Here is a 26,947-nt window from a genome sequence, read left to right on the forward strand (position 1 = left end):
GTCCCCTGCAGACTGAACTACTGCTGCCCCCAACGAGGAGCTGGTACACAAAGACCTGGTACACAGCGAGTCTGACCATCTAGAAACACACAGTGCCTACATGCCTTAATAAATTGATTTACAACAGCATAATCTAAGTCTGTTTCTCAGAGTAAGCATGCTTCAATTAAGGTGGAAAGAGGATGATGAAGCGATCCCTGCTTGCCTTGATCGCAGCGTAATCAAAGTTTGAAAGAGCACTTAAACACACTTGACGGAGGATAACATTTCTGTCACGTAGACCCTCCTGGACCCATGTGGTTATGTGGATATAGATGCTATCATTTGGCCTTTAAGTGTGAGACGAACTATATTTCAACAAAACCTCCTTTTACCTCTAAAATGTCACAAATTTGCACAATGACACACACGCGCGCTGCGGTAGGTCCGGCTGAGGTCAGATCTGGTACTTATCTGTAAGTCTCCGGCGGCGCTACTTGACCCGACAGACTGTGACATAACTGTTCTGACAGACAGCATCATTAAACCTACAGCAGCGCCTGGACAGAGAACGGAGGCCAGACAACAGAGATAAGAGACGGAGCGCAGGCGGGAAGGCGAGAGCCAACAGCCGCAATCACCCAGGACGGATTTGAATCCCTGTTAAACCGATGAAATTGTTGTGGAGTGACAGAAAGAGAGAGGGAATGACAGAGGGTGAGGTAGAGAAAGAGAGGGAAGAGCAGACATGGACATGGATCAGAGCAGTCATTAAAGGGGAGATGGAGCTGGAAGCTGTATCCTGGCAACAGCAACTAAGGCTGGAAAGACTGCAAAGGGCTAACAAGAACAATTTTTTAGAGACCTGAGCTAGTTTGAGCGTGCATGCCGTTATTATGATGTCATTTCCACACGTACGCTGAAGTCCCACGTGTGTGTGTGTGTGTGTGTGTTTTGTCTCGTGCAAACATCATAATATCTTGGTTATTGTCAGGGATTTACAGCTAATCGCCTTGTTGCCTCGTGTCAGTGGTGTATCCAAGCACAGTGCGCTCGATGACATCAGGGTTGCTTCCCACAGGATGAAAACAGAGCAAACAGCAGCGGAGCATGAGGCCAGGAGGCGCTTACACTAAGGTGGTCTTCACTTCAATCAGTGTTTTTCTCTGCATCACCAGACACCTCTGCTGTCCTCCAGGGAGAAGGAAAACAGAGAGAGCAGGAAAGAGCTGTGTGTGTGTGTGTGTGTGTGTGTGTGTGTGTGTGTGTGTGTGTGTGTGTGTGTCAAACAGCAGAGTAATTAACTAATGAGGAAGATTGTTCTTTGTTTTCGACTGACAGCTGCTAGTGGGAGGAATTCTACAGGTTGACATCAAGAACAACTCGAGCAGTTCCCTTTATTTGGATAAACACACTCACACACGCGCACACACACACACCCTGCTTGTGTCTCTGTCTCAGTTATGTCTTTAGTTCAATCCCCATCTTTACTGTTTCCATATCGTGACACTCACAGTTGGGGACAGGCCGCTAAACGCAGGAACTGTGTCCAGACACATGGGACGTCCGCTCACCTGGTGACCTCTGACCCCATCACCTCATTCGCTCAATTTAGCTCCAATTACAGTCACCCTTGTTTTGTGGTTTAGTCGTAGTAGTAGTCATTGTTGTTACAGGAAGTGAGGGTGGTTTAGTTGGCAAATGGCAGCACTTTGGAGGTGGGGACACACACACACACACACACGTTGAAATAGAGACTGGAAAAGCCAGTGTTGGTTCAGTCACATCATGTGTGTAACCGTAGTTATAATACACAGCAGCTAGTGAACCACATTTATACAGACACACACCACCGTGAATATTGTGCCATACATTATTAAAGAATAGGGCCTTGAGGGTCCTCAGAATAGATGGATCGATGAAAAAGCCTGAACACAAAGTAATAAACAGTCCATTACAGAATCTTACACAAGGAATCAAGATGCCGGGGGCCATTCATTTGAATACAGCACTGATTTTTCCATTGGGTAGTTATGGCCACAAACACACTCCCTCACACACACACAAGCATACACACACACACACATACACATACACATTCCTTGTCAACACCACCTTATTGAAACTGTGTGTATAAGCGAGTAAACACTGGATCAATCCAAGTGCGCTCCAGCCGCGACACAGACAGCAAACGTCATGTTGGCTGCGTCCATGATTGACACCTCATACCAGTCTGACTCCACTGTTGACTGTGTTTACTTCACCAGATCATCTCCATCCAGTTCCCTGTCTGTAATCACCAGCTGTGCTTTCCAGTCCTCCTCCTCTCTAATGATGCTGCTTTCATCGGCTGTATTTTGACTCTGAACAGGAACATGAAATGAAACTCAATGATTTCTTTGAGGAATCTTGAAAAAATTGGCCACAATTACCAAGTCATCTGCTCGAGTAGGGAACTAGTGAAAAAGATTGTGGAACTACATCTGCAACATGTACTGTACATGTACTACAGATGGATAGATGTTTTCAGTTCATCCCCAGTTTGGCAACACAGCAAATCTTAGACCTTAGAATGAAAAACCTCTATTACAATTCAAGATACTAATGATATTTGCACTTACATGTGTGAATGTAATGAGAACGTTTTCAGGGCAAGTCCTTCATAGTGGTGGATGATGCTGATTGTCCAATAATAATCTAACATTTGTTGTTGGTTGCCCTCATCATGATAATCACTCACTCACTCCCCTCCCTCTTCTCTCTTCATAGACAGCAACTTTGTGCTGGGTAACGCCCAGGTCCAGTCGCTCTACCCCATCGTCTACTGTTCCGACGGCTTCTGCGAGCTCACAGGCTACGCCCGGGCCGAGCTGATGCAGAAGAGCTGCGCATGTCACTTCCTCTACGGCCCAGAAACCAGTGACCGTTTGACGGCGCAGATCCAAGGAGCCCTGGATGAAAGGAAGGAGTTCAAGACTGAGCTGGTGTTCTACAAGAAGGAAGGTGAGACTCTCCTTCTCTCTCTCTCTCCTGAGCCTGAAGTTAACATTCGTTTAACGGATCAGGATAGCAAAATCCTGTTGGATTTGATAGTGAGCAGTGACAAGCCTGTTGATTTGACATTCTGAAATTCACTAATATGATGATAATACCTCGACAAATATCATGTTCAATCCCCACATACGGTTATACAAATCCAGGTAATACACTTTGCAAAGATCAAGTGTGAGGATGGACTGATAGAATTAAGTTCTTAATAGTAACACACACACACACACACACACACACACACACACACACACAGTGTTAGCCGGCTAAATTAATTCCAGTGGTCTGGTTTGTCTCAACATCGTCTGTAGTTGCAAATCCCATGTACGCGTTCTGTCTTTCATTTCTTAATTACTAATTACGACATTAAAGACTTGTTATCGCTCTGTCACTCTACAGAGGGTGAGCTAAACCAACAGCTGCCCTCGGACTACACAGAGCCACCAGAGCAGCCTGATGGAGGCATAGCATGCATGTACAAAAACAGCAGTGGGAGAAGAACATTTTTTGATGTTAAAAGCAGGAGTGTCAACGCTGTCACTTATCCTGCAGAGCACATAACCTAAGAATAGGCACACACACATCAGCCACATGCTAACATAGCCTCTTTGTACTTTCAGGATACGCCATGGGCCCAATGTGTCTACACTCACCTATTCTCAGCCAGTAGAGTCATTCGAGTGATTCTATTCCACTATGGCTATTATGAGAAAAGTTTTTGAATAATATGACCCCTTTAATATGAAAGTTGCTCATACACACATAGAGGAGGCGAGATCCTGCCTCATGTTATCTGCAGACGATGCCACATTGCATTTTGAGTTTTTTGTTGACAAACATTGCACTTCCTGTACCACATAAATAAACAATCAACACAATGAATTTCATTGGCTGTTCAGGTTGTCCATGGTAACACTGTGCCACATTTTTGGGGACAATAAATAAAGGTGGCTTTGTCTCAACTGGAAAATAACTTTAGAACCCCCATGATGGGGTCCAGAAATGGTGACATGCCAACACCCATTTTTGTAAAAAATAAAAAAAAATGTAAGAAATGTTAAGATATCCTGAAGATATGAATGAATAGATTGTTGAGCAAATGACTGAACAAATGACCCATAATGTGAAGTAGCCGAGAGGGTGTAAGGAAAAATGGTATCCAAAGAAAACTTGTTAAAGGCATTACCGCCATTTTAGCAGATCATATTTCTATTTGCAAATTCAAATATAACTATTGTGCAGTTGTGGGAATATCTGGGTTCAATTCTCCTGTATACTGACTGGTAGTTGAACACTAAATATCTCTAAAATGCTCCAATTTGCAATCAATAGGTTCACACTTTTCCTGAAAATCATGACATTTTGTAAAATTGTCTTAATTGCTTTCAAGCGGCAAATGAATAGTCAGACTGAAATGGTCATGAATCGTTATTGTTGTGATCTGAATCACAGACCTAGATTATGCATTTGTGTTGAATCAAGCACTGTATCTGGTTGTCTCACCTGCTGTTCTTCCTTTCATTAGGCGATTAAGCAAGAACTCCCGTAGTGTATATTCAACAATCCTATTGATCTGTATTGATTGTAGGCGTCTGAAAGAGTCTTTAGAAAGAACAAAAGGGGAGAAATCCTCTCTATGACTCAGCATGTATTCATGAATCAATGCTTAGATTTATAAGGCGAGAGACAAAGATGAGTAAGAGGGGAGGAGGTGAAATCCACAATCAATAAGGGGGGGGGGGGAGTGACATATGGAGAAAAGGCCGGAGACTCGTACACATCTGCTGCGCTGCGATAAAACCCTGCAACATAGAGAAGCAGAGGGTAGTAAGGAGCTGTGTCACGACAACACACACATTACAAATTAGAAGTTTTCTTATACCTTATTAGCTCTGCATAAGCACACATTAGCATCTCAGCAACCCTCCAGGGTACAAATAAAGCAATAAACACATTAATATCCAGTGCCTACTCAGATCAGCCAAGTGGTAGTATATTCAGTTTAGCAAGATTTACTGCAATACATTCAGTAGTATCCCTTTAAATTATATCTATATGGGGATGGAATTAAGTAATTAGTGGTAATATCATGACACTTAATTATATTATGATAAGTAGTTGTTATGAACGGGAACACATTATATATTAATAACACTGACAGAAAAGTGGCAGTCCCCAGGCAGTGGGACGACCAATTCTTAGGTTTCATTTATTTCTAGGGAACTTTCTCCATATTTCATACACGCAGCACACAGACCATGGCAGGGAATCAGTGGTAAAAATTATTAAATCGCTCATTCATTAAAATGGCACGTATTATATTATGCGACAGCAGATGCTTCTACAATTACATGGGCCACAAAGGGGTAATTCTGTTGGAATGGTATGAATATCACTGTTTCTTGCTCTGGAGGCCCTTGGTGTTATAATGGGAATATAGAAAAACCGTATTATATTTCCCTAACCTGTGAAAAATCACCGTCTCCCTACTGAAACACTGCTAGTACCCTATTCTCCAGGAAAAACAGGCGTGTGATATATGGACAGAATGTTTGGACTTTCCTCTTTTCAATCTCTGTGTGCGCTTTCATAGAAACTGGCGTGTATTCCGTCAAGGTAAAAATCATGGCACAGAAAGCTGGAAGCAGTTAATCAATCAATAAAGAAAAGTTTTTTGTATCACCATAAGGACCTATGGATGAGATATTGACCTTTTGTTTTGACATAAATGTAATCCTTATAGCGATAGAAGCAAAGAAAAGACGTTGGCTGTGTGAGATGTACTTTTAAATTCCTATGGCTGTTTTACAAATCATTTGTGGTACTCCATGACCGAAAAGCATCTTTTTACAAAACTGCCTACCCATGATTGATCAACTAATTACAGTACATGTCCATTAAACTATAGTAAGTGTTTAAGCAGTTGTAAATTAGAGTCAAGGGCCCAATATAGAGCCTTGTGGGACTCCACATTGAATAGCCAAACATCCTGATAGCAAAGAGTGAATATTGTATATTTACTATATATGTATATGTATATATTTGGCTATATTTAGATAACGGTCTAACCATCTAGGCACATGCATTTTTTATTTAATGCTGTTAATGTGGAAAGTAATATATGAAAGGTTTCTAAATCCATATGTAAACCTACTTGGTGCAGAGAATAAATGAAAAAACATAACGTGCTGGGTTCTAATGAGATGGACAGTACCCATGTGTGTGAATGGTAGTGTTCCATTAGTAAACAATATCCCCATATCTATCCCTGATATGTATGCATGGAGAAGCAGAGCAGAGGGTGGTGCATGTTGCATCAGATTCTAATGTTTGCCATCATGCTGCAGTCAAACAGGGACGGATCCAGCTTCACTGTGGCTCATGTCTGTGTGATGAATACCTCCTGCTTGTTAATATGCATTGTTTACATGCATGCACCCCCGTGTGGGATTAATCCTCCAGCTCTGTAGACACAATATGCACTGTAGCAAACGCAGATACTGAGTCACATGGGTAACAGGAGACAAGAACAGCTTGTTTTAGCCTGATCACATGTATTTATGTAGTGTGCAGCAGGCGCTTGTAAGAGGAAAAACTATGTAAAGCTGGAATCGTGTCATCTATTAATTCCTCAAACTCTATGAGAATATAAGTTTCTCTCTGTGTAAACTGGAGTAAATCGATTGGGAACCCCAAGAGCCTGAAGTCATTTTGTATTGTATTTACTTTGTTTGTTTTGAATTTTTCACCTAAAAAATCCATTATGAGAAAGTGGAACAGATTTTTTGTTAGATATTTAGTTTTTTGTTCTTTGTTTCTTTTAGGCTTGTATTTTATAATCCAATACCATTGAAATGAAGGCAAATGAGATGAAGGTCTTAAAAACAGTCGAACACAATACAAGATGATTTATTTATTCATTTATATTTTTGAACCTATACATGTCCAGCACCATGTGTGAGCTTGTTCTGGTGTTACTGCAGTGTATTCCTTTTGTTTCCGTGAACACAGCAGTCTTGATTGTTGACATTCTTACAGGCTATTGATCGGCCAGAGGTGTTGTTCAGTGTGAAACATGTGACACGTCAGTCAAGCTGTAAAGTGTTGAGGATAGAAATTGCAGGCTTTTATTGTTTGGAATGGGCAGTTCCTTAGTGCAGGAGAGGCCTTCACATGTCCTTGGAACATGATGTGCTGTGATGCAAACATACAAGATCTCTTACTTCGTACTGAGTGTGCTTGGCTGTAGACCATGCAAACATTACATTTTCTTCTTCATTCACCTTCTGTAGTATTGCTTGAATTGTAATTCCTGTTGTTTCAGAGATTCAGTACCTTGTCTGTATTTCACATAAACCAGCAATTCCTCATAACTGTCACTCACAGACCTCCATCCACATGGGGTTTCAGTTTCTACGGCTCACTGCTTCACATAGGATTTAGCGAGAGCTAGGTGCAAGGCAGCAGAATATGATAAATAATCCATGAACTCACTGGAAACAATCAACTATATCCAGTGTACGTTGTTCCAATATGTAGGAGATTTTCATGTAGTAGTGATTCATTACACAAACCAAACCAACTCACAATAAAATGGCAAGTCCAGAGAAAGAGCAGGAGGATTCCAGTGCACATCCATTTAGTCTTCAGGTTCTCATCAGGCCTCCATGTTGTAGATAATTTTATCTTTTTTAAGGCCGAAGGAAAAGCATGTTGGTCTCAGTATGAAAAAAGCTTTAAACCGGTCTCTGTCCCTGTCAAATAAATGTATAAAAGAAAAAATATGTGTTGTGTTCCCTCCAGGTACACAGTTCTGGTGTCTTCTGGACATTGTGCCCATTAAGAATGAAAAAGGTGAAGTTGTTCTCTTCCTGGTGTCCCACAAGGACATCACAGACAAGAAGAAGGACCAGGACCCTGAGCAAGGACCTGATACAGGTCAGTTATATCTTATCACATCATAACATGTCATCACCCCCTGAGCGATTGTCCCTTATCTACATTGAGAGTTAATTGCCAGGTCCACTTGAGGCCAGCGTGCTGTAGATGTTTATTTACTCAAGATGCAGGTCATGTTGTGTGTCACCTCCAGTGTTTAGCAATATGAACTCCTGAATCCTGGAGTAACAGCAATCTTGTACTTTTGTTCCATGCATGCATTTCATGTCACACTGTTTGAGATGTTATACTACAATCTTCGTCATAATCTGTGTCAGACTGTCTGATCTCAAGTGTGATATATGTCAGATGGGCAATAATTTCCTGGAGAAGTTACGAGCAAGCAGGAAGAAAGCCACACAGGCAGAATCATCAACTAGTCATCCTCCTGCTCTGATTTATAGTCACTACTGCCAGCAACAACTGCTTTTTGCTGCTGTGAACTACGACACCTGATCTGGATTAGTGACTGGATGACTTCATAAGAACTCCTTAGCTATTCTTTAAAGGATGAATATTTTAATATTTGTTCAAGGAAAAAAAACAAATACTAAAGAACTGACTGCCTCTACTGGGCCCTTACGTCACCGCACGCTACATTATAGTTGCTGTTTTAAAGTATCTTAGATCTATGTGGCATCAAAACAATGGAGTGGTGGAAAGTATAATTGCATTTCATCATTGCACTTCACACCATTATTGTATTGTATTTCCTCCACGTCAGCAGCATAAGGCGAATAACACACTTCTAACACTTCCAAAACAGTCTGCCATCTTTTCAGACAATGTGTGTCCATGTTGCATTTCAGCTTTATTAGAATAATTCAGCAAAAACAACCCAAAGCAACATCAGTACACCTTGAATGGGGATGAATTTTATCTGCCTTAAAAGTTTGTTCACTTTTCAGTTTTAGAATTAGAGTTTCCAGCACTGAGCAGAGGTTTTGTTTTGTTTAGTTTTTTTTTACCCCTGCCAGACACTTAGAAAATGAAGTGTTTGAAATGTTAGATTTCATTTAGATTGGCTCTCAGAGACGCGCTGTTGAGCACCAGCTTGAAATCACTTAACCACTTTCCCCCCACTTGCCCAGGCGCTTTCATCGGACTGCATATCTCAGCACATGCAGAAATAATTCCAACCTGAAGCTCCTGGCTGTGTTTCTACACACCGCATTAGATTTTTATACGCAAGCTGCCTAAATTGGCATGAGATAAACTGCAAACTACAAGGGCTAGAGGAAGAAAACAACCCAGAACAGAGGGAATGGAGATGAAGAGTAAGAGAGGGAGATTGAACATGTGCAAGCAAGAACAGTAACAGGGTCAGGTGGTGTCTTGTCACAGCGAGGGTCAGGGTGAGTATCAGTGATCTTTACAGCCTCCCCAGCTCCAAACATGGCTGCATTACTGTTAGTTGGAAGTATATATGCGCCTGCATTCATTTGGGAGCAGCACTCTCTTTGCTTACATTCTCGCAACAGGGAAGGAAAAGATGGGTCAGACTTTGACAATCGCAAGATGCAGCAAATACAGTTTAACCCAGCCTTCAACTAGATGAATGATTTCCAAATGTGGGACTAAAGTAGCAAATCAAAGAAAAGAGTGATGGAACATGAATATACAGGTTATAGAGGGTTTGACTGAAAGGGCCTCTGCATTGTACTTTTACCTGCTTCTGATGTTCATTGTGATTATCTGACAGCCGGTTGAATGACTCATAATTTGCACTTAGCTTGTTCAAAACACAAAATGGAACGGGGGCGGAAGAGGGAAGGAGCGCATACGTACAGTCTGTGCTGGAGGAACGGATTTCTTTAATGAATCAGTCGCAAAGGAGCCTCAAATACATAAACACACAACCACTCACAGCCACGTGCAGAGACCCTGAGAGGTTTACACTTAATCCAGCTCCATTTTATGAATCACATGGGCCTAAATGAAGCCTGGGCACTTTGAGCAGGCCAGGCTGTCCACTCAGACGCACCATATGCACTTGTGAATGGTCTGACCAAATGACATTTTCAGACTACATATGGAGCCATTTTCAGTTCAGTATCCAGTTGTAACCAAGTGAAGGCTCAGAAATCACGTATTCATGATTAGATGGACAGATGTGGCTTTCAGTTCCTTAGATGGGCAATTTATCATCCAATCAAACCACATAAATTGTCCACAGGAGGTTAAGGGCCATAGACTGGTGGGCCAGGATAACACGCTCAGAACATATCAATGAAAAAAGTGAGTGTTTGAAGAATACAATAATCCACCTGGAGTTATTGCACCACCACCCATCAGGCCTTCAACCTGCCCTCTGGCTCTGGCACCTTTTCCTCATTGGTAAAACTTAGGCTGTTATTGGATGAGGAAATTCACCAGGCAAACTTTTCTCTTTGCTCTTGTGTATCTGGCGGGGAAGCTTGCTGAGTAAAAATGCTTTCAACGCGTAGACCAGCCCTGCACAGCACTGTCAGAAGAGACGCTCTGCTGTTTCACTGTGCTCTCGGAATGAAAATACTCTTCTTCTGTACTGTTGGACCAATGAACGAGAGAGAGAGAGAGAGAGAGAGAGAGAGAGAGAGAGAGAGAGAGAGAGAGAGAGAGAGAGAGAGAGAGAGAGACCATTCACTCTGTCTGAACCATTTGAAATCCATCCTGGTCATGGTGACCAAATCAAATTTGCCGACTGAAAATGAAAATGAATTCAGTTAAGGGGTGGGTATATGCCAGCATGACATTATATTATGGGCAGACAGGAAGAAACATAATAGGAAATGTAAAGTGGAAATGGATCCTCTGTCTGGGTGATTTCATAAGAGAAAACAACTCCCTCAAGCCTCTGAGGCTTTTGTCAAATCAATAGATGTGTTTGTGCTTTAGTCAAGTCCTCTATCCTCTGTGACGATTACCTTACCTGATCTTATTTCACATTAGATTACACAAGTGATTGTATGATGTGAATTAAATGCTAAGAGAGCACAAGTCATTAGTATTGTTTCTGTTATGTAAGCATACAGTCAAATGATCTCTTTCTGTAAATTCCAATTAGGATCAAATTACCCAAATGGAGAATTGGAAGTCATTATTCCTTATATAGGCCCTATTGTTCCTTTACAAACTGTAAAACAAAGATATATCCGGTATCTGAATTACAATATAGTAGGATGATGATGATGCAAGACATTGTACCTCATTAGTCCAAGCTTGGGGACGGCTCCAGTCAAGATCATCAACAAGGATTCTTTCCACAGCCGGATTAGGACTGAGAGGAAGAAGTTCTCACATTGCGTAGGTTCTGTTTGCGGGGACGTTGGAGCAGTTGGTTGTGATGTCCAGATGTCCAAATGTCCATTGAAGTAAACAGGCTATACTTGCACAATGTCCCTCTTTGCTGGTTGTGCAAAGTAGGTAAGAACCCTACAGTAGGTGAGAACCCAGACGCTTTCAGACGAGCTCGGTCTCAACATGACAGCAGGTCCGTTGCAGACAGCACTGAGTTAAGATAGAGGTCAGCAAATTGTGATGCAATATTTTACTCCAATAACTGTAACTGACATTTTCACAAAGCCGAGAGCCCTGATGTGTCTAGCAGGTGTTGTTCCAAACAAGATGACCTGCGTGTGTGTAGAAGAGCAAGGAAAGAGCAGTTTTGAGTAATATTGGCAGCAGCTCAGATCACTGACAGACCTTCTGTGGTGTGGGTTGGCGTCCATCATGTGTCCATCTCCTCCCCAGATGAGGAGACGGGTCTCGAGGTTCATCAGGTCACTCGCCCTCCTGGTTTCAATGCCAACCGGCGGCGCAGCAGAGCTGTTCTGTATCACCTGTCAGGACATCTACAGAAACAAGACAAGAGCAAGCTCAAGCTCAACAATGTAAGTCCCTCTGTTTTCTGTCCTTTCTTTATCTAAATGAATGTGAGTCTCAGATCAGTTTACATATATTAGCAGATTGTTGCATACTAAACATGATGCTTACACACACACACACACACAGAATATAGTGATCAAACTTCCACAAGATCATTACAGGACCTGAGGGGAATCCGGACAGTAGCGCTAATGAGAAACAGTGAAAGCAAGATGCAACACACGAATCTGGCCTCATCATGCATGCAGAGGAAAATCACTGCACACTGAGGTTACAAAAGAGCAAAGCTACTGCCTCATGTCTGCAGAGGCACGCAGCAAGTACAGGGTGTGTATTTGTATGTGCATCATTGGTCCACTGCGGTACGGTCGCACACAGAGTGAAGGTCGTCAGGAGGAAGCTCGCATCTGTTGGTCCGTGGGGTGACAGAGAGAGAGATTAGCATTTCGCTGATCTCAGCGAGGAAACAAGCGTGCAGACCTGTGCAGTTTAAAAATCTTTTACAGTACTGCAATACACACACATGCACAGTTATTTGAGTCTGTCAGATTCATATATAGCACTAACTAACCTGGCCTTTCCATTGTGTTTGGTTTGGTACCTTTGAAGAAGAATCTGACCCACAAAAAAGCAGCTGATAATATTTTCTGATTCTTCTATTTCTCCTTTAATCACAACAAAAACAGATTCTATATTAATATCCTAGTAATTCTTAGCAGACCTGTTGTTTGACTGTAAGCAGCCACTGTCGTCCTCTCTGCTGCAGTGTGCTGGGGGAAAGAGGGGATGTGATTTATAACAGTATCAACAAGTTAATAAAGAATGCTAGGCTGCTGTGGCGGTGACTGAGATGCACAAAGCTAAAATATGCTCCATCATGGAAAATGACTCCCACCCACTCAAACAACAAACAACAAACAGGCACAGCAACTTCAGTCACAGACTAATTCCGCCCAAAGTTCATCTCTCCATCCCTCCGTATTAGTCTTTGTCATGAAAGAGAGATCAGCAGAGCAGGTTTAGAAATGGGGGGAAACGGTTTTCTCACATTTGGTTTACAGATTGTGGCTTTAAATAGATGAGACACTGCTGTTACGGCTCTGCTGCTAAATCAAACCGACGGTTGTAAATGTTATACACATCAGCTTTTATACACACTGTGATTCAGCCCGACACGGTTACTACCTCGGTGTGGGTTTGAACAAAATGAGTTTGTAACCTGCCAAAAGTGTGTGTGTGAGAGGGGGAGAGAGAGAGAGGGAGAGTGAGAGAGAACGAGAGAGTGTGTCAAGGCAAAATGAGTGACATTGACATCTGTATCCCTGTTGTCCAAACCAGAACATGTTTGGGGAGAAACCTCCAATCCCGGAATACAAGGTCGCTGCCATTCAGAAGTCCCGCTTCATCCTGCTTCACTACGGCACCTTCAAAGCAGGCTGGGATTGGTTGATCCTGCTGGCGACCTTCTACGTGGCCGTCACTGTGCCCTATAACGTTTGTTTCACAGTGGTGGGGGGTCGGGACGAAGGCAGCAGCAGCAGTACGATCCCGCGCAGCCCGCCCAGCGTCAGTGACATCCTGGTAGAGATCCTCTTTATGTTAGGTGAGGGAGTGTGTTTTCACCACACACACACACTCGCACACACACACTCACTCACGTACACCTCAGAACACATTTAACCCTTCAATTGTTTGTCTCTTGTCCAGCAAAAGCGTGTATCTGACAGCCTCGACGCAAAAGTTGCTCTGAAGTTTTTAATGCTGCAGACGTAGCAGTGACATGGATCGTTAAGCTCAGACCATTACACCTCAATCTGAACTCATTTCCTACTTAACAACAGGCTCAGACTGGGTGTTCCCAGTCTTGCCCGTGTAACGGTAGGAAACTGGTGTGATAGCTGTTTAATTGACAATTTCTCTTAATGGAATGGAGCGAATGTGAACCCTTCATTAATAAACTTCAGCAATGAAATGAAACAAGCCACCCGCAGTTAAATGTCTGACTCCTGTCAGTCGAAAGCCCATTTGTTAGTGCTAATAGGCCCGTCTGTTTATCAATACACTCCAGCAGCCCACAGTGGTGGGCCATCTCCAGCTTCCACAGACTGATCATTTCTGTTAAAACGCTGCTCTTCATCAATCAAATGCTTCCACTGGAGTTGTAATCCTCTGTGAAATAGGCTCCTTTCCAAGGCGAATGATGGGTTTGAGATTCTGGATAGATTTCTATTGACAGTGCTCAACTTGAGGAATACTTGTGTGTAAATCGATTTACCTTGATATAGTTCATGATCACGTCCTTGAATGAGTCAAGACGCGTTTCGATTTCTTTTTAAGTGATCAATAAATACACTATGACGGCCCTCATTAGACCACATGGCTCAAGCCTAAATGAAATGTGCCCACAAAATATACGGGCCTGAACTATGCACACACCAGAGTCTTGGCAGTCTATTGCTACAGCTGTTAGGATCAATCAAAATAGTTTGCATACTGCTGAATCAGCATTATTTCAGCATCTCTTACATTTATGTGACCTCGTCCAAACAGATATTTTATACTATGAGATTACTGTCCAAATCCAGATCCAAACTGCACTTATTGATTACGTGAGGTATCAAACCAGCTCCAAAGAAGGCAGAGAGGCTTAGAACCTGCGGCGTCCCGGCTGCCTCTGGCACTTGGTTTGACACGTGCTATACATCATGGAAGGCTGTCATGACTAATTGATTATAATCAACTACTCCATTTACAACGAAAGTTAATGCACGTAATTAAAAATACATGTTGATTATTCAGCAACATGACCCCACACTAACACCGTAAAGAGGTTGGTGGTTGTAATGCATCATAAAGTCGGCTGAAGATGAAGGTGAGAAGCAGCATGTTGCCTAGAAACCAACAGATTCTAATGTCTCCTTCTTATCTCTCTTACAGTAAGACACAGAGTCAGAGCATAAACAGTACACATATAATAATAATTGAAAACGGTCCAGTCCTTTACATGTTTGTGTTGTTTGTGCTTTCACTGTCGTCCTCTGCAGACATTGTGCTGAACTTTCGAACCACCTTTGTGAGCACGTCGGGTCAGGTAGTGTACGACGCCCGCTCCATCTGCATTCACTACGTCACCACCTGGCTCTTTGTCGACCTCATCGCCGCCTTGCCCTTTGACCTGCTTTATGCGTTCAACGTCAGTGTGGTGAGTCTCCTTCCGTGTACATTGTTGAGTGTATGTATATGTGCATTAAGAATGTGCGTTACAGATGTGTGTTTACTCTCCCTGCATTCATTTAGCACACTGGCAGAATGGTGGCAATGAGCCAGGAGACGGAAAATGAATGCATCGTTTTATAAACTCCCTTCTGGATTTATGAGATTCCACATTTGAGCCAAACTTCTGTTCATTAGACAAACAAACGGTGCAGAGCCGAGCTGATGTGAGGGTTTGTGCTGCTGCGGCTCTTATTTATTTGGATTTCAGTGCTCAGAAAGCTGAAAGATGAACAGTGGAGATTAAGATTCATTTAGATATGGAGATACGACGATGATCCAAAATTAAATACCCGTCATATTGCCAACTAACAAAGTTACGGATGGCTAATAAGGAAAGAAAGCGTTTAAGGCCTTGGATGGCAACATGACAACGATTTACTGTACATCTTCACACGCGCCATATGATGCTCACTGATGGATGTTGTGTTTATCTCTCTGCACAGTACTTTGGGGTGCATCTGCTGAAGACGGTCAGGCTGCTTCGGTTACTGCGGCTGCTGCAGAAGCTGGAGCGTTACTCCCAGTACAGCGCTGTGGTCCTGACTCTGCTTATGTCCATGTTCGCCCTGCTGGCTCACTGGATGGCCTGTGTCTGGTACTTCATCGGCCGCAAGGAGATCGAAAGCCCAGGCTCATGGGATATAGGTCAGTATTACTATGATGTATACTGTATGAACTGACTGGATGTAGGTGTCCCAGCTTTTTATGGGGCACCCATAAGTCACCCACATGTTACTGTGACCATGCTATTACCACAACAAATGCAAAAACACTGGGCTTTATACATAAAGAATAAATGAAATCCAATGGTTGAAGGAATCCGGAATGAACACACACTCACACACACACACACGTCACCAGTGAACAATTCTCCTCATATAAAATAGAGGAGCTGCTGTTGTGAGCCAACCAGGATCCTGCTGCTCAGTAAAAACAGTTTACTCAGACTAATGCCATGAAATCTGACACACAACATGTTAACAACACAACCACAGATCAAATGAATCTTTAACCGATCACAGAAACTCAACACAAGACTTTAGCTGCATTGATCTGAGCACCATCTCTCCCTTTCACATTTGAGACAACTAACAAACAGTGGAAGAATTTACCACACAGGAACTGCAAATACACTGTATGTCTGACAGCTGGTCAAACCTCTGCAGCGCATATGAACACACACACAGCTGAGCTTGCGTCGCCTGTATTGATATTGGTGAGATGTCGACTGCTTACTCTCCTGTGTTGGCAGAGTATTTGAACACTCGGGCCCAGATGTACATACATGAGAGCAATCAGCAAATGGGCCTATAACTATAAATCCCATTTGGCGTGTGAATGAGAGTTGAAACAGAGTTGAATGATGGAATTTGTTCAACAGTGATATTGAAATGCAAATACTAATCAATGAAGTAGAATATGTCAAAACATTTTGCAGGGAAAGAATTCAACTTCACCAACTGAAAACAAATTTGGGTGTGTATTACTCATCAAATCCATGCAACAGGATATACTCCATCGCTATTTCCGTTCTTTTGAGGCAGAATTGACGTCCACGAGCTGCCACTTTAGTCAATTCAGTGGAATACGTAATAACAGCTCTTATAGCATCCTCGCCTGTTATCTGTGCGATCCTCCCTTTAATACATAGGCATGCAGGAGAGAAGAGCGCCTGGCAATGACTCACGGCGCTGACGTGCAAACTGAGATTCCATAACAGGCACGTTTTAAGAGCGGCATGCGTCATATCTACGTCTCAAACCAGCTCAAAGGCCTCGGCACATCTGGCCCTCGGTCTCTCTCCGTCAGCAAAGGTGGTAGAAGCGCGTCGCAGATCGTCACTTCAATAAGCAGCTTGACCGCGGGGACGGACTGAAACCAGCGTGTGATGTTTCTGATATGGGCTCTTGATTGAAACACAGCAGTGTGTTAGCGTCACTGCATGCTGCTTGACGTGTCACACAGTCACTAGGTGTATATACACTTTCTGTGCTGAGATAAGGGAATGCTGTTAACCTTAAGTTACCTTAAATAAACCGATTGAAACTGGTAAAAAATGAAAGCTTCCTTTGCATATGTGGCAGATTGTTGGTTCTGTGCATGTACAGCAACAACAACTTAATTGCATTTTTGCCTTTTAATTGCAATGGGGGCAAGACTTGGGAGTGTTGAGCGCAAGTAAACATGCTGAGTGAAGAGGAGATGTGATCCAGTTAGACACCATAGAGATGTGCTCGATATGAATTAGAGAGAGAGAGAGCGACACAGAGAGAAAGAGAGTGGCAGAGAGAGAGCGGGCGACACAGAGAGACACACAGAGCATATATAAATAAATATATCAGGAGACTCAGTACATGTAAATAGAAGCAACACGTGATCCTTGATCAAGGGAGATCCTTGATCTCCAAGGCCGGGACAGAGGAGGACAAAGCAGAGAGACAGACAGAGGAGGAACAAATATGCTGATGCGTCTGGAACAAATACTGTCTGGGTCTCCAAACAAATCTTAATGAAAGAATTAAACACGTATATCCTGTGATGTTCCAGTCAGATAATGATCAGGATGGAATTATCAATGTGTCAGGTTAAGATGCTAATTTCAAAGCCTGAACAAGATCTCTCACTATGACAGGACAGAGCTTTTCTATGCATTTAAATTCAAGATAACAAGAGGAAAAGTCCATCTTATCTTCTTCTTCTTATCTCCCCAGCCGGGATGTTGGTGGTGGTGTTTCCTCACCACTGGTAGAGAGAGAGAGAGAGAGAGACCAGGGGGACACACAGAGCTCTGACATTAGCATATACATAGAGTGTATATAGTGTGTCAATCACATAGCGAATACTTATGTGTTTGTGTATGTGTTATGAATAAGTCAAGGCTGGCTCCCCTATGGTCCCTCACACGCGTGCACACACACACACACACACATACAATCTGAAGCTCTCGTTAAAAGGAGAGCTGCAATCGACATTTTCCACACTGGAGAAAAAACATGAGGCTATCAGACGGAATCGGAGTGAGAGGAGTAAAGCAAGGAGTAACTAACGGAGAAGAGCAGAGGTGTAAATGAGGGATGAGCAGCGTCAGAATAAGGAGGCCGAGGGGGGAAGAGAGGCGGCCAGGAGAAAGGAGATAATTGGGAGGGGAATGAAGTGAAGAGAAGGAGGAAGGAGAGGATGAAGGTCAAAAATTGAAATGTTTAGAAATGACACAGAAGAGGAGAAAATCAGGAAGAAAGGTATAGATTGTGGCCTCTTCTATTGGCCATAAGTCTATCGTCTCCCACATTCCAGTTGTCTTAAGACAGGGCTCTGACCCTTAGGGAGAAGCTGACATCATCTTAATTCTTAATATCTCCTTAATAGAAAATGTTAAACTGATGATTGCGTCTCATTTTCTACTGAGATACCATGGCGACCTGATCAGGACAAGGTAGTAGTTTTGTTGGATTAGGACTTTGTGTAAGAGAATTTAACAATAAAATAATAAATAAAAAAGTGTTCTTGCCACATCGAGAGTAAATTATAGACAAAAATGTTTCTACTTTCCTTTGCCAAGGCCGTCAGCGGAGCAGCACGCAGGAGGCCAGTGGGTCCAGATAAAGAATTCAACTCTCTCAGTGTCTGGGCTGTGTTATGCAGCTATTATCAGGGCAGTATTTCTCCAAGGGACTTTTTAGTAAAAAGTGAAAAATAGCTGTCTTTATGTAAGTGTGATGTGAAATGAAACGATGAGTTCAGGGCCCAGCACAGCAAACTGGGTACGGAACAAACTTTGGATACTAAATGTTACTTTTCCATGTTCCCCCGTCTTATGGTCTGATCTGGATACGAGAGTTTCAAATGATTTCTTTACATTGCAAGACAGAGAGAGATACTTTGGTCAAATTATTGTGAAGTTTCAATGGAAAGAATATTCAGGCATATTAAAAATCTTGACACACTGTAGCTCTTCATCATCGCACAGACCTCCTCTCCATGCTGCGACAAGGAAAAGCACACACAAACACACACACGGAGGTCCACATTTCCTCAGGATGGCAAAGGTTATTGTGTGTTAATGACAGGGTAATTAGGAAACTACTCAGGTGTTAAATCCCCTAATGTTGTTGGTTTATCTGCATGGCTGCGGCTCTGCACACAGCTCAACTGACACTTATGATTGCTTATGCTGGCACGTTGTCTGAGAACACGCGCACGCACACCCACACACACACAGACACACACACACAGAGCAGACCAATGTTTCTTGCTTGAAGTGTATCATTCTGAAGATCAATGACTCAATGATGTATTATTCAAACTCCTTCTCTTTCTACCGTCCTGTGCCTGATCGTGTTGTCGGTTTTACTGAGCCGCTTGTTGACACAGTATTTGACTAATTTATCCTTCCTACCTCCTTTCCTTGTTTGCATAGTTCCATCATCCTTTCTTCCTTCCCCTCTGCTTTCTCTTCCTTGACCAAACACTGAATGAGAACTTTGGAATATGCTTGACCAGGCTCAGAATGACCAAAGTCTCTCTCTCTCTCTCTCTCTCTCTCTCTCTCTCTCTCTCTCTCTCTCTCTCTCTCTCTCTCTCTCTCTCTCTCTCTCTCACTACCTCCCCCTCCCCAGGTTGGCTCCATGAACTGGCCAAGCGTCTGGGGACCCCGTACTTCTTACCCCCGCTGATGACAACGCTGGTCCCCGATTCGCTCCCCACAGCTACAGTCAGCAGTCTGCCGGCCAATAGCAGCCAGTGGAACGTGTCGGGGTCAGACGCGGGAGGCCAGAGCTCGTGGAACTCCAGCCAGTATAACGGGAGCGTGTCAGGGGCGGGCGGGGGGCCCGGGATGCTGGGCGGGGGGCCGTCGGTGCGTAGCAGCTACGTGACGTCGCTCTACTTCGCTCTGAGCAGTCTGACCAGTGTGGGGTTTGGGAACGTCTCAGCCAACACCGACTCAGAGAAGATCTTCTCCATCTGCACCATGCTCATAGGAGGTGAGGAGCACCTGGCAGCTGTGGACAGTGTGGTGCCTTAGTAACGCTGTGATCGGAATATTAAGAATTCTTAACTGTGGTACTGTATGTGGTACTGTGTGTTCAGTTGTAGTAATGCACCAGTAACCAATACACCAATACAAAACCAATTCAAAACCAATACATTGATACATCAAACACATTAAAATGCACCAGCTTTTCCAATCAGCTGACACTTAAATGCTGAAAGAGAAAACACATAAAAGAATGCAAACGTGTGGGAGTCAGTGTTTACACTCATATTAGAGCAGTTTAGGATTCTTGGAAGTTTTTTTGTCCATAAGAAGTAAAGGATTGATAATATTTGTATGACTTTAAAACTTAGACAGACAAAGGTTTTTTATAGCTATTCAAAGCTGCAATCAAAGCTTTTTGTGGCTTCTTGTTTGTCTCATATTGGCGTCGCTTCTCGTGTCCATAACCATTATGGGGTTTCCCTGAAGGTCTTTACGGTTTCTAATTGTCTCTGTTCAGACAATACAATCATAATATTTCTCTATTCCCTCTGTCTGTCAGCGCTCATGCATGCCGTGGTGTTTGGAAACGTGACGGCCATCATTCAGAGGATGTACTCGCGCCGCTCGCTCTACCACACCCGCACCAAGGACCTGAAGGACTTCATACGGGTCCACAGGCTGCCCAAAGCTTTGGAGCAACGCATGCTGGAGTGTTTCCAGACTACCTGGTCTGTTAATAACGGAATAGACGTTAGTGAGGTGAGAAGAAAGGTGGACAGCCACATGACACACACTGGACACACACACACTCACATACTGTATGATACTTCTGTGTATTCATGTCAGGAACTTATTAACTGAATGCTCTGGGAAGTATTGTGTCTCTGTATCGCCTCCTACTGATGGAATCTGATTTGCCGATAAACCATTTCAGCTCAGAAATCACCAACAATTGGAGTTTTGTGGTCTTGGGGGAGTGGAGTTGTGATTATGGTGCAGCAGGTGTGAAGGGTGGAGGAGAGAGTTGATTCCACCTTGCTCCACAATCATACACTTTGCTGCTTTAAAGCTGAAATCCATACATTTGTTTTGGTTTAAATATGGCAATTTGTCATCATTACGTGTTAGGCTGACGTGTTTAAACCTCCTGTCTGGGCACCGACTCACCACCAGTCTGTCTCACCACGCCGCTCTGATCCAACTCCAGCCAGATCGCACAGTATCTGACATAATATCTGACATTTTTCTAGTTTTATGAGGTGGAACTTCTCCATTTTTCTGAACTATGCTGCACATAAATGTCAGGCGTTTGGCAGCGTATACAGCAAAATGTAAAAAGAGAGGAAGATTGCAGACAAGCAACAAGGTAGAAACACGAAAACATCCTCAAGAAGATGAAGGCGACTGTGCGGATTGGAAAAGAATAAAAGGAAACAATGGGATTCAAATATGACGCAGCTTCGTGTTGGTCAATGTGTTGCATTCAGAAGAGAGAGAGAAGAAAGGGAGAGAGAGAGAACATTTTCACCACTTAAACCCTATTTTTTGGAGAATACGCTCATTCTAATACGCTCATTCTCATGTCTTCAGCTCCTGAAGGACTTCCCGGACGAGCTGCGGGCCGACATCGCCATGCACCTGAACAAGGAGCTGCTCCAGTTGCCCCTGTTCGAGTCGGCCAGCAGGGGCTGCCTGCGCTCGCTCTCCCTCATCATCAAGACCTCCTTCTGCGCCCCGGGAGAGTTCCTCATCCGGCAGGGGGACGCCCTGCAGGCCATCTACTTTGTCTGCTCAGGATCCATGGAGGTCCTGAAAGACAACACCGTGCTGGCCATACTGGGTAGGTGAGAGGAGCGGGAGGAGTTAGAAATAGTGGGAAAAGTGTGCACCGCTGGATTTGGGCTCATATTTATGCAGTGTGTTCACTCATGCACGCGCCTGCTATCAACATCATTTGGGAGAGGGCAACCAAAATGATTTGTTAAATAGCTTTAGCTGGAACAGTGGGGCTTTGATTTGGTAATTGCTGAATTGCGAAATTACACGCTGGTTATCTAATTAGAATAGATGTAACGACCAAAGCTGATTATTTGAGGAGACGTATCTGTATATTTATGGAGGGGAATTGGATGAAACGTGTAAAGAGTCTCCCTCGCACTCACCTGTCAAAGTGAGTAATGAGGCGGAATGATCACAATCTAGGGAACTCTGTGTGTTTAATAAGTTAATGATGGGAGGCTGGCGGAGTTGAAGAAGCCGTCGGTGTGCTTCAGCAGAGCGCTCGTCGTGGTTTCAAACACTGTTAATGAAATGAATTATGGAGGGAGGGAGGGAGGGAGGGAGGGAGGGAGGGGGAGGGGAGCGAGAGAGAGGGGGGGAGGGAGAGAGATTCTCATTGAGGTGAATGCAGTTAAAACTAATTCACTTTCAATCAGACCTGTCCACTGAATTCACTGAAAGGAAAGAAGGAACGTAATGAGGAAGGAAGGAACGAAGGAACAAACAAACGAGAGCAGGAGGAAGGAAATAAGATGGAAACGAAAGCGGAGGACGGAACGCGAAAAACGAGGGGAGGGAGGGAAGGAGGCAAAGACCAAAGGATGAAAGAGAGGAGGGACGGGACTCTATCACTCAAACAACAGGGGAGACTGAGAGAGAGCAGATACAGAGCTTCTGTTTGTGTTGTGCTGCCTGACAAAGATATCACACACACACACACACACAGAGGGTAATCCTCCTCACTCTGTGTGAATGGGGGTGCAGTGAGTCCTGCTATCAGGCCTCACATATGGCAGCAAACAGCTTGAAAGAGGTGAATGAACGAATGTCGGGCAGCTGGAGGCTCGTCTTTCTTCTGCTCTCGTGCTGCGTTCACAGACAGGTTGACTTCCGTTAAACAGCTCTGATATTCTACTCCAATAGTCTGCACATACAGTATTGAGTCCACTTTAAGGTAACAAGGCTGCTGACTCACACGTGGTCCTCTGCCAGTGATCACATAGTGCCAAAACTATATTTAAGCATGTAAATGTATTTCTATGGACGATCCGGCACCTTGTGCGCAAATGCTTACGTCTGCAGTCCACATGCGAACCGTGATGCAAGTAGGCTGTATGTAGTCATGCTCGCCACTCATACACCATACTCATGATACATTACCTTAGTGTTGCAGCTGGTCCAGGTGAGTGTAAGTGTGACATAATGTTTACAACAGTATCAACAATAATCAACAAGTAATCAAGTACAATAACTCAAAACTGTACTGGAGTAGGAGTAAAAGTACTGCAGTATATGTTCTATGTTGTTCTCCTCTGAATCTGCAGTGTGTGTGTGTTTGTGTGTGTGTGTGTGTGTGTGTGTGTGTGTGTGTGTGTGTGTGTGTGTGTGTGTGTGTGTGTGTGTGTGTGTGTGTGTGTGCTTTGAAGGCAGCAGAGCTATAGAGCAGCATTCTGATTCCCAGACAGCATGTGGGCAGAGAGACGAGCTGTGGTCCAAATACTAATGCTACTACAATGAATGTTACACTACATGTCATTTTTACTGTGCACATCAAATATAAATGTCGCCTTCATTTATTCATCATTTCTTTATTCATTAATCAGAGAAACAGTGGAACCTTATTTTGGTAGTCGGTCCTGGACTCTGGCTCTGCTGTAGAATAGAGAACAGCACAGAGTCTCAGCTATTATTGTTTTTATTTGTACGGCTTTGAACAGTAAAAGATACTACAGGATGCAGGTCAGACAACTGGTCAGTGGGTTATTGAAGGGATAGCTGAGAGTCATTGAGGTGTAACCCTAACCCTAACCCTAACCAAACCTACTACTAATGAAGCTAACTAATGAAGAGAGAGACATAAATGTGCCCAACGCTCTTCTTCCAGACTGAGATGATGAGATGATGTGAGGATTTGTTCTTTATTGGGTTTTAATGAACATCTCCCTCCATGTCTCTGCGATGGCTGTAAAAGTTGCACACACCTACTCACCAAGTGCTAAAGTCACGCATAAACACACCAGGTTCTTCCAGCAGGAGGACTGTAAATCACTGCCTTATGCTGCTGGGGAGCTGTGAGATTAAAGGGAAGCTGAGTGACTGTGATGTGTTTTTACTCACGCTGTCAAATACTCACCACAGCAGATGTTTGAATGACATGAAATCACTTTTCTTTTACTTGGACAAATAGATGGACAGATTGAAAGATGAACATGCGGACGAGGTCGCTAAACACACATCGGCTCCATTTGACTTTCATGCTCCCCTGTCTGCTTTCACACCGTCCGTTCATCACACAGACGACACCTTTATCTGGGTCACATCAAAACGTCACGGTGGTGTCAGACACACAGGCTTCCATTGGGCACTGATGGATGTGTGTGTTCTTACGTGACAGAGTGACTTAGAAAGCAGCAGAGTTCTAAATATTTCCAATGAAACGGCAACAAAATGTGATATTTGGATAATAATAATAGTGTTGATTATAGAAAGGAACCCAGGTTGATTGCTGAATGTCAATAAATCAATCACACTGACTGAACGTACAGCAGACTGACTGATGCTCGCCGTCCTGATCCTCTGGGCGGACTAAGCACCGTCTCAGAGAAGCGTTTGGATTAGTGGAATATTGGGTTTAGTCCTGGCAAGACGATGGCTGTTGCTGCCGTGTTGAATTAAATCCACCACACTAGTTTGAACTCAAGAAGCCAAATCAGTTCACGCACGAAGAGGAAACCCAGACTGAACAGCAACTCCAGTGGACGCTAAAGCAAAAAGAAGACATTGGTTAACTCTTAGTCCCTTTTAATCACTACACCATTTTAAACACTGTTCTATCTCTCTAAACATTGTATGCACACATCTGCAGACAAGCACGTTTAGAGGAATTCCTCGACGGGATTTTCCCCATGGCTGGCAAAACTGACATGTTGGAAACGGTATACAATCCCCACATTACTTACTGTTAACAAAGTAATGCTAAAAGTAATGCTGATTGGGCAGACAGGTGGTTTAATGACGAAGACGAAGAAGTGGACAGCTGCCTCACCGTTGCTGCTCAGTTAAATCTGCAGTGCTGTTTCTATTCTGTCAGATCTTTGGAATTACTGTCATCGTGCTCCACTATTCTATGAGAAACTGCTTGGTGCTGTGGATCAAACAGGAGCCAAATCCTGCTGCAGTTTCAGTTTCGCAGTGCTGCTTGGCAACAGAAGAAAAATCAGTAAATCAACCAAGGTTCAGTTGTGATTGTTAACAGACAGTAATCAGACTAACACTGAAAAAAAACACAACAAGTTCTAAAAACGTGTGGCCGGAAACAGTGATGCACCTCAGAGACGTTTCTTCATCTGTCTGTCTTGCATACGGGAAATCTAATTTCCTCTGGATCGGCTTCACAGCCTCTGAGAAACTAATCCAGCAAACAGCACAAGCCATTACAAGGTGTGATGGTGTGAATATGTGTGTGTGGTGTGTGTGCGAGAGAGAGAGAGAGAGGGAAGAGTGAGAGTCTGGCAGATTCTGACAGACAGGACGAAATAAAGAGAGATGAGAAGGAGAAGGAGAAGATGTCACGAGTAGACAAGACAAATGTTCACGTCTCAAAAGACTCCAAAGGTCAAGAAGTACTGAATTGATAGCCTGTACCTGTGTGTGTGTTTGTGTGTGTATCTGTCTCTGTGTGTGTGATAAAGTGGATTTATCTTCAAATGCCAAAGCCTGTGGCCCATATTTGATCTTGATCATGACACACACACACACACACACACATACACATCAATAGGAGAGAGTGCAGTGTGGTGCTGGTATTAATAATGGAAAAGATTTTGCATTATTAAAGCACCTTGATTATTAATGCTGTTGTGTGGATGAAACGGAGTCGTGCGTCACTCAGGAGGGAGATTGAACCTTAACCAAGAGCCAAACCTGTCAACTTAATGAACCAGTTTTCAAGAATTCAGTCATTCTTGACAGGTAACATGGAGGCCCGGTAAGCACGTTCCTATATGAGGTCCTTCGGGAATGGAGGGTTGTTCATTAAGCCAAGGGAACGTGATGAGTATGTTGGACTTCAGAATCTGAGCAGGAAGTGAGACAGCGTCCAGAGGTTTTGATCCAACGGTTGAAGATGTGGTAAAAGACCCAAACACCCTCATTCGATCTTCCTTAACCAACAAACAGTCCTTTCCGGAAACAAATTTAGAAACAGACACATTTACAATACAAGCACAATACAAGCGCTCTCCCACAGAGAGACAGTAACCAAGGTGCCAAGGTGGTCACGTTTTAGTAACCGAGACAGAGTTTGCTTCCATTGCTGAGGGAGGAGCTAAAGAGGCGAGACTTCAGCCAGCTTCCTCTCCGCATCGGTGGGAAACTGAGATGAACATGCGGCGCTCACAGCTCGGCTCAAACTGTGATCCACACTGCTCCATATGTAAAACACAGAGGGGGGCAAAGCCTCAGATCCACGCATGGTGAAACACATGAGCATAGAGCAGCTATAGGGAGTACGCAAGGGGGATTGATAAGTTCTGAGCCTGATTCTTGTATACCAGCGATTCTATCTGAGGGTCTGTGAGTTGTACCAAACAGACAAACAGAGTCATTATGTGCTTACTGGCTGTGATTGTGATTTTGATCAAGTTTAATTGCCCCTCTCAGACTTTTGCCTCTTAACCAAACATGACATGGATTATTATTTGAACAGCCATGAAAAGAACTCAATACAAATCAATCAATCTTGGTGTTGTTCGTAATGTCAGACAACAAAAGTTACATTTCATGAATCAGGCCAATCAGCACACGGTTAAGTCGGTCCATGTTGGAGAGCGATCAGATTTATAGTGTGTTCAGAATGTCCAC

General features: G+C 43.5%; 1 protein-coding gene across 1 annotated transcript in view; it reads left to right on the top strand.

The window, feature by feature from the left end:
* The window catches only part of kcnh3 (potassium voltage-gated channel, subfamily H (eag-related), member 3), a 95,219-nt gene that overhangs the window by 58,428 nt on the left and 9,844 nt on the right, over positions 1-26,947 (top strand). Inside the window, exons 2-10 of the mRNA XM_076156027.1 lie at positions 2,749-2,982; positions 7,831-7,965; positions 11,698-11,837; positions 13,171-13,435; positions 14,877-15,034; positions 15,552-15,753; positions 19,725-20,090; positions 20,646-20,845; positions 21,677-21,926. Coding sequence (XP_076012142.1) covers positions 2,749-2,982; positions 7,831-7,965; positions 11,698-11,837; positions 13,171-13,435; positions 14,877-15,034; positions 15,552-15,753; positions 19,725-20,090; positions 20,646-20,845; positions 21,677-21,926 — 1,950 coding nt within the window. The remainder of the gene's footprint in view (positions 1-2,748; positions 2,983-7,830; positions 7,966-11,697; positions 11,838-13,170; positions 13,436-14,876; positions 15,035-15,551; positions 15,754-19,724; positions 20,091-20,645; positions 20,846-21,676; positions 21,927-26,947) is intronic.

The sequence above is a fragment of the Genypterus blacodes genome, unplaced genomic scaffold, assembly GCF_046128005.1.
Source record: "Genypterus blacodes isolate CSIRO-AG114 ecotype Tasmania unplaced genomic scaffold, CSIRO-AGI_Gbla_v1 ptg000008l_1, whole genome shotgun sequence".
Lineage (NCBI taxonomy): Eukaryota > Metazoa > Chordata > Actinopteri > Ophidiiformes > Ophidiidae > Genypterus > Genypterus blacodes.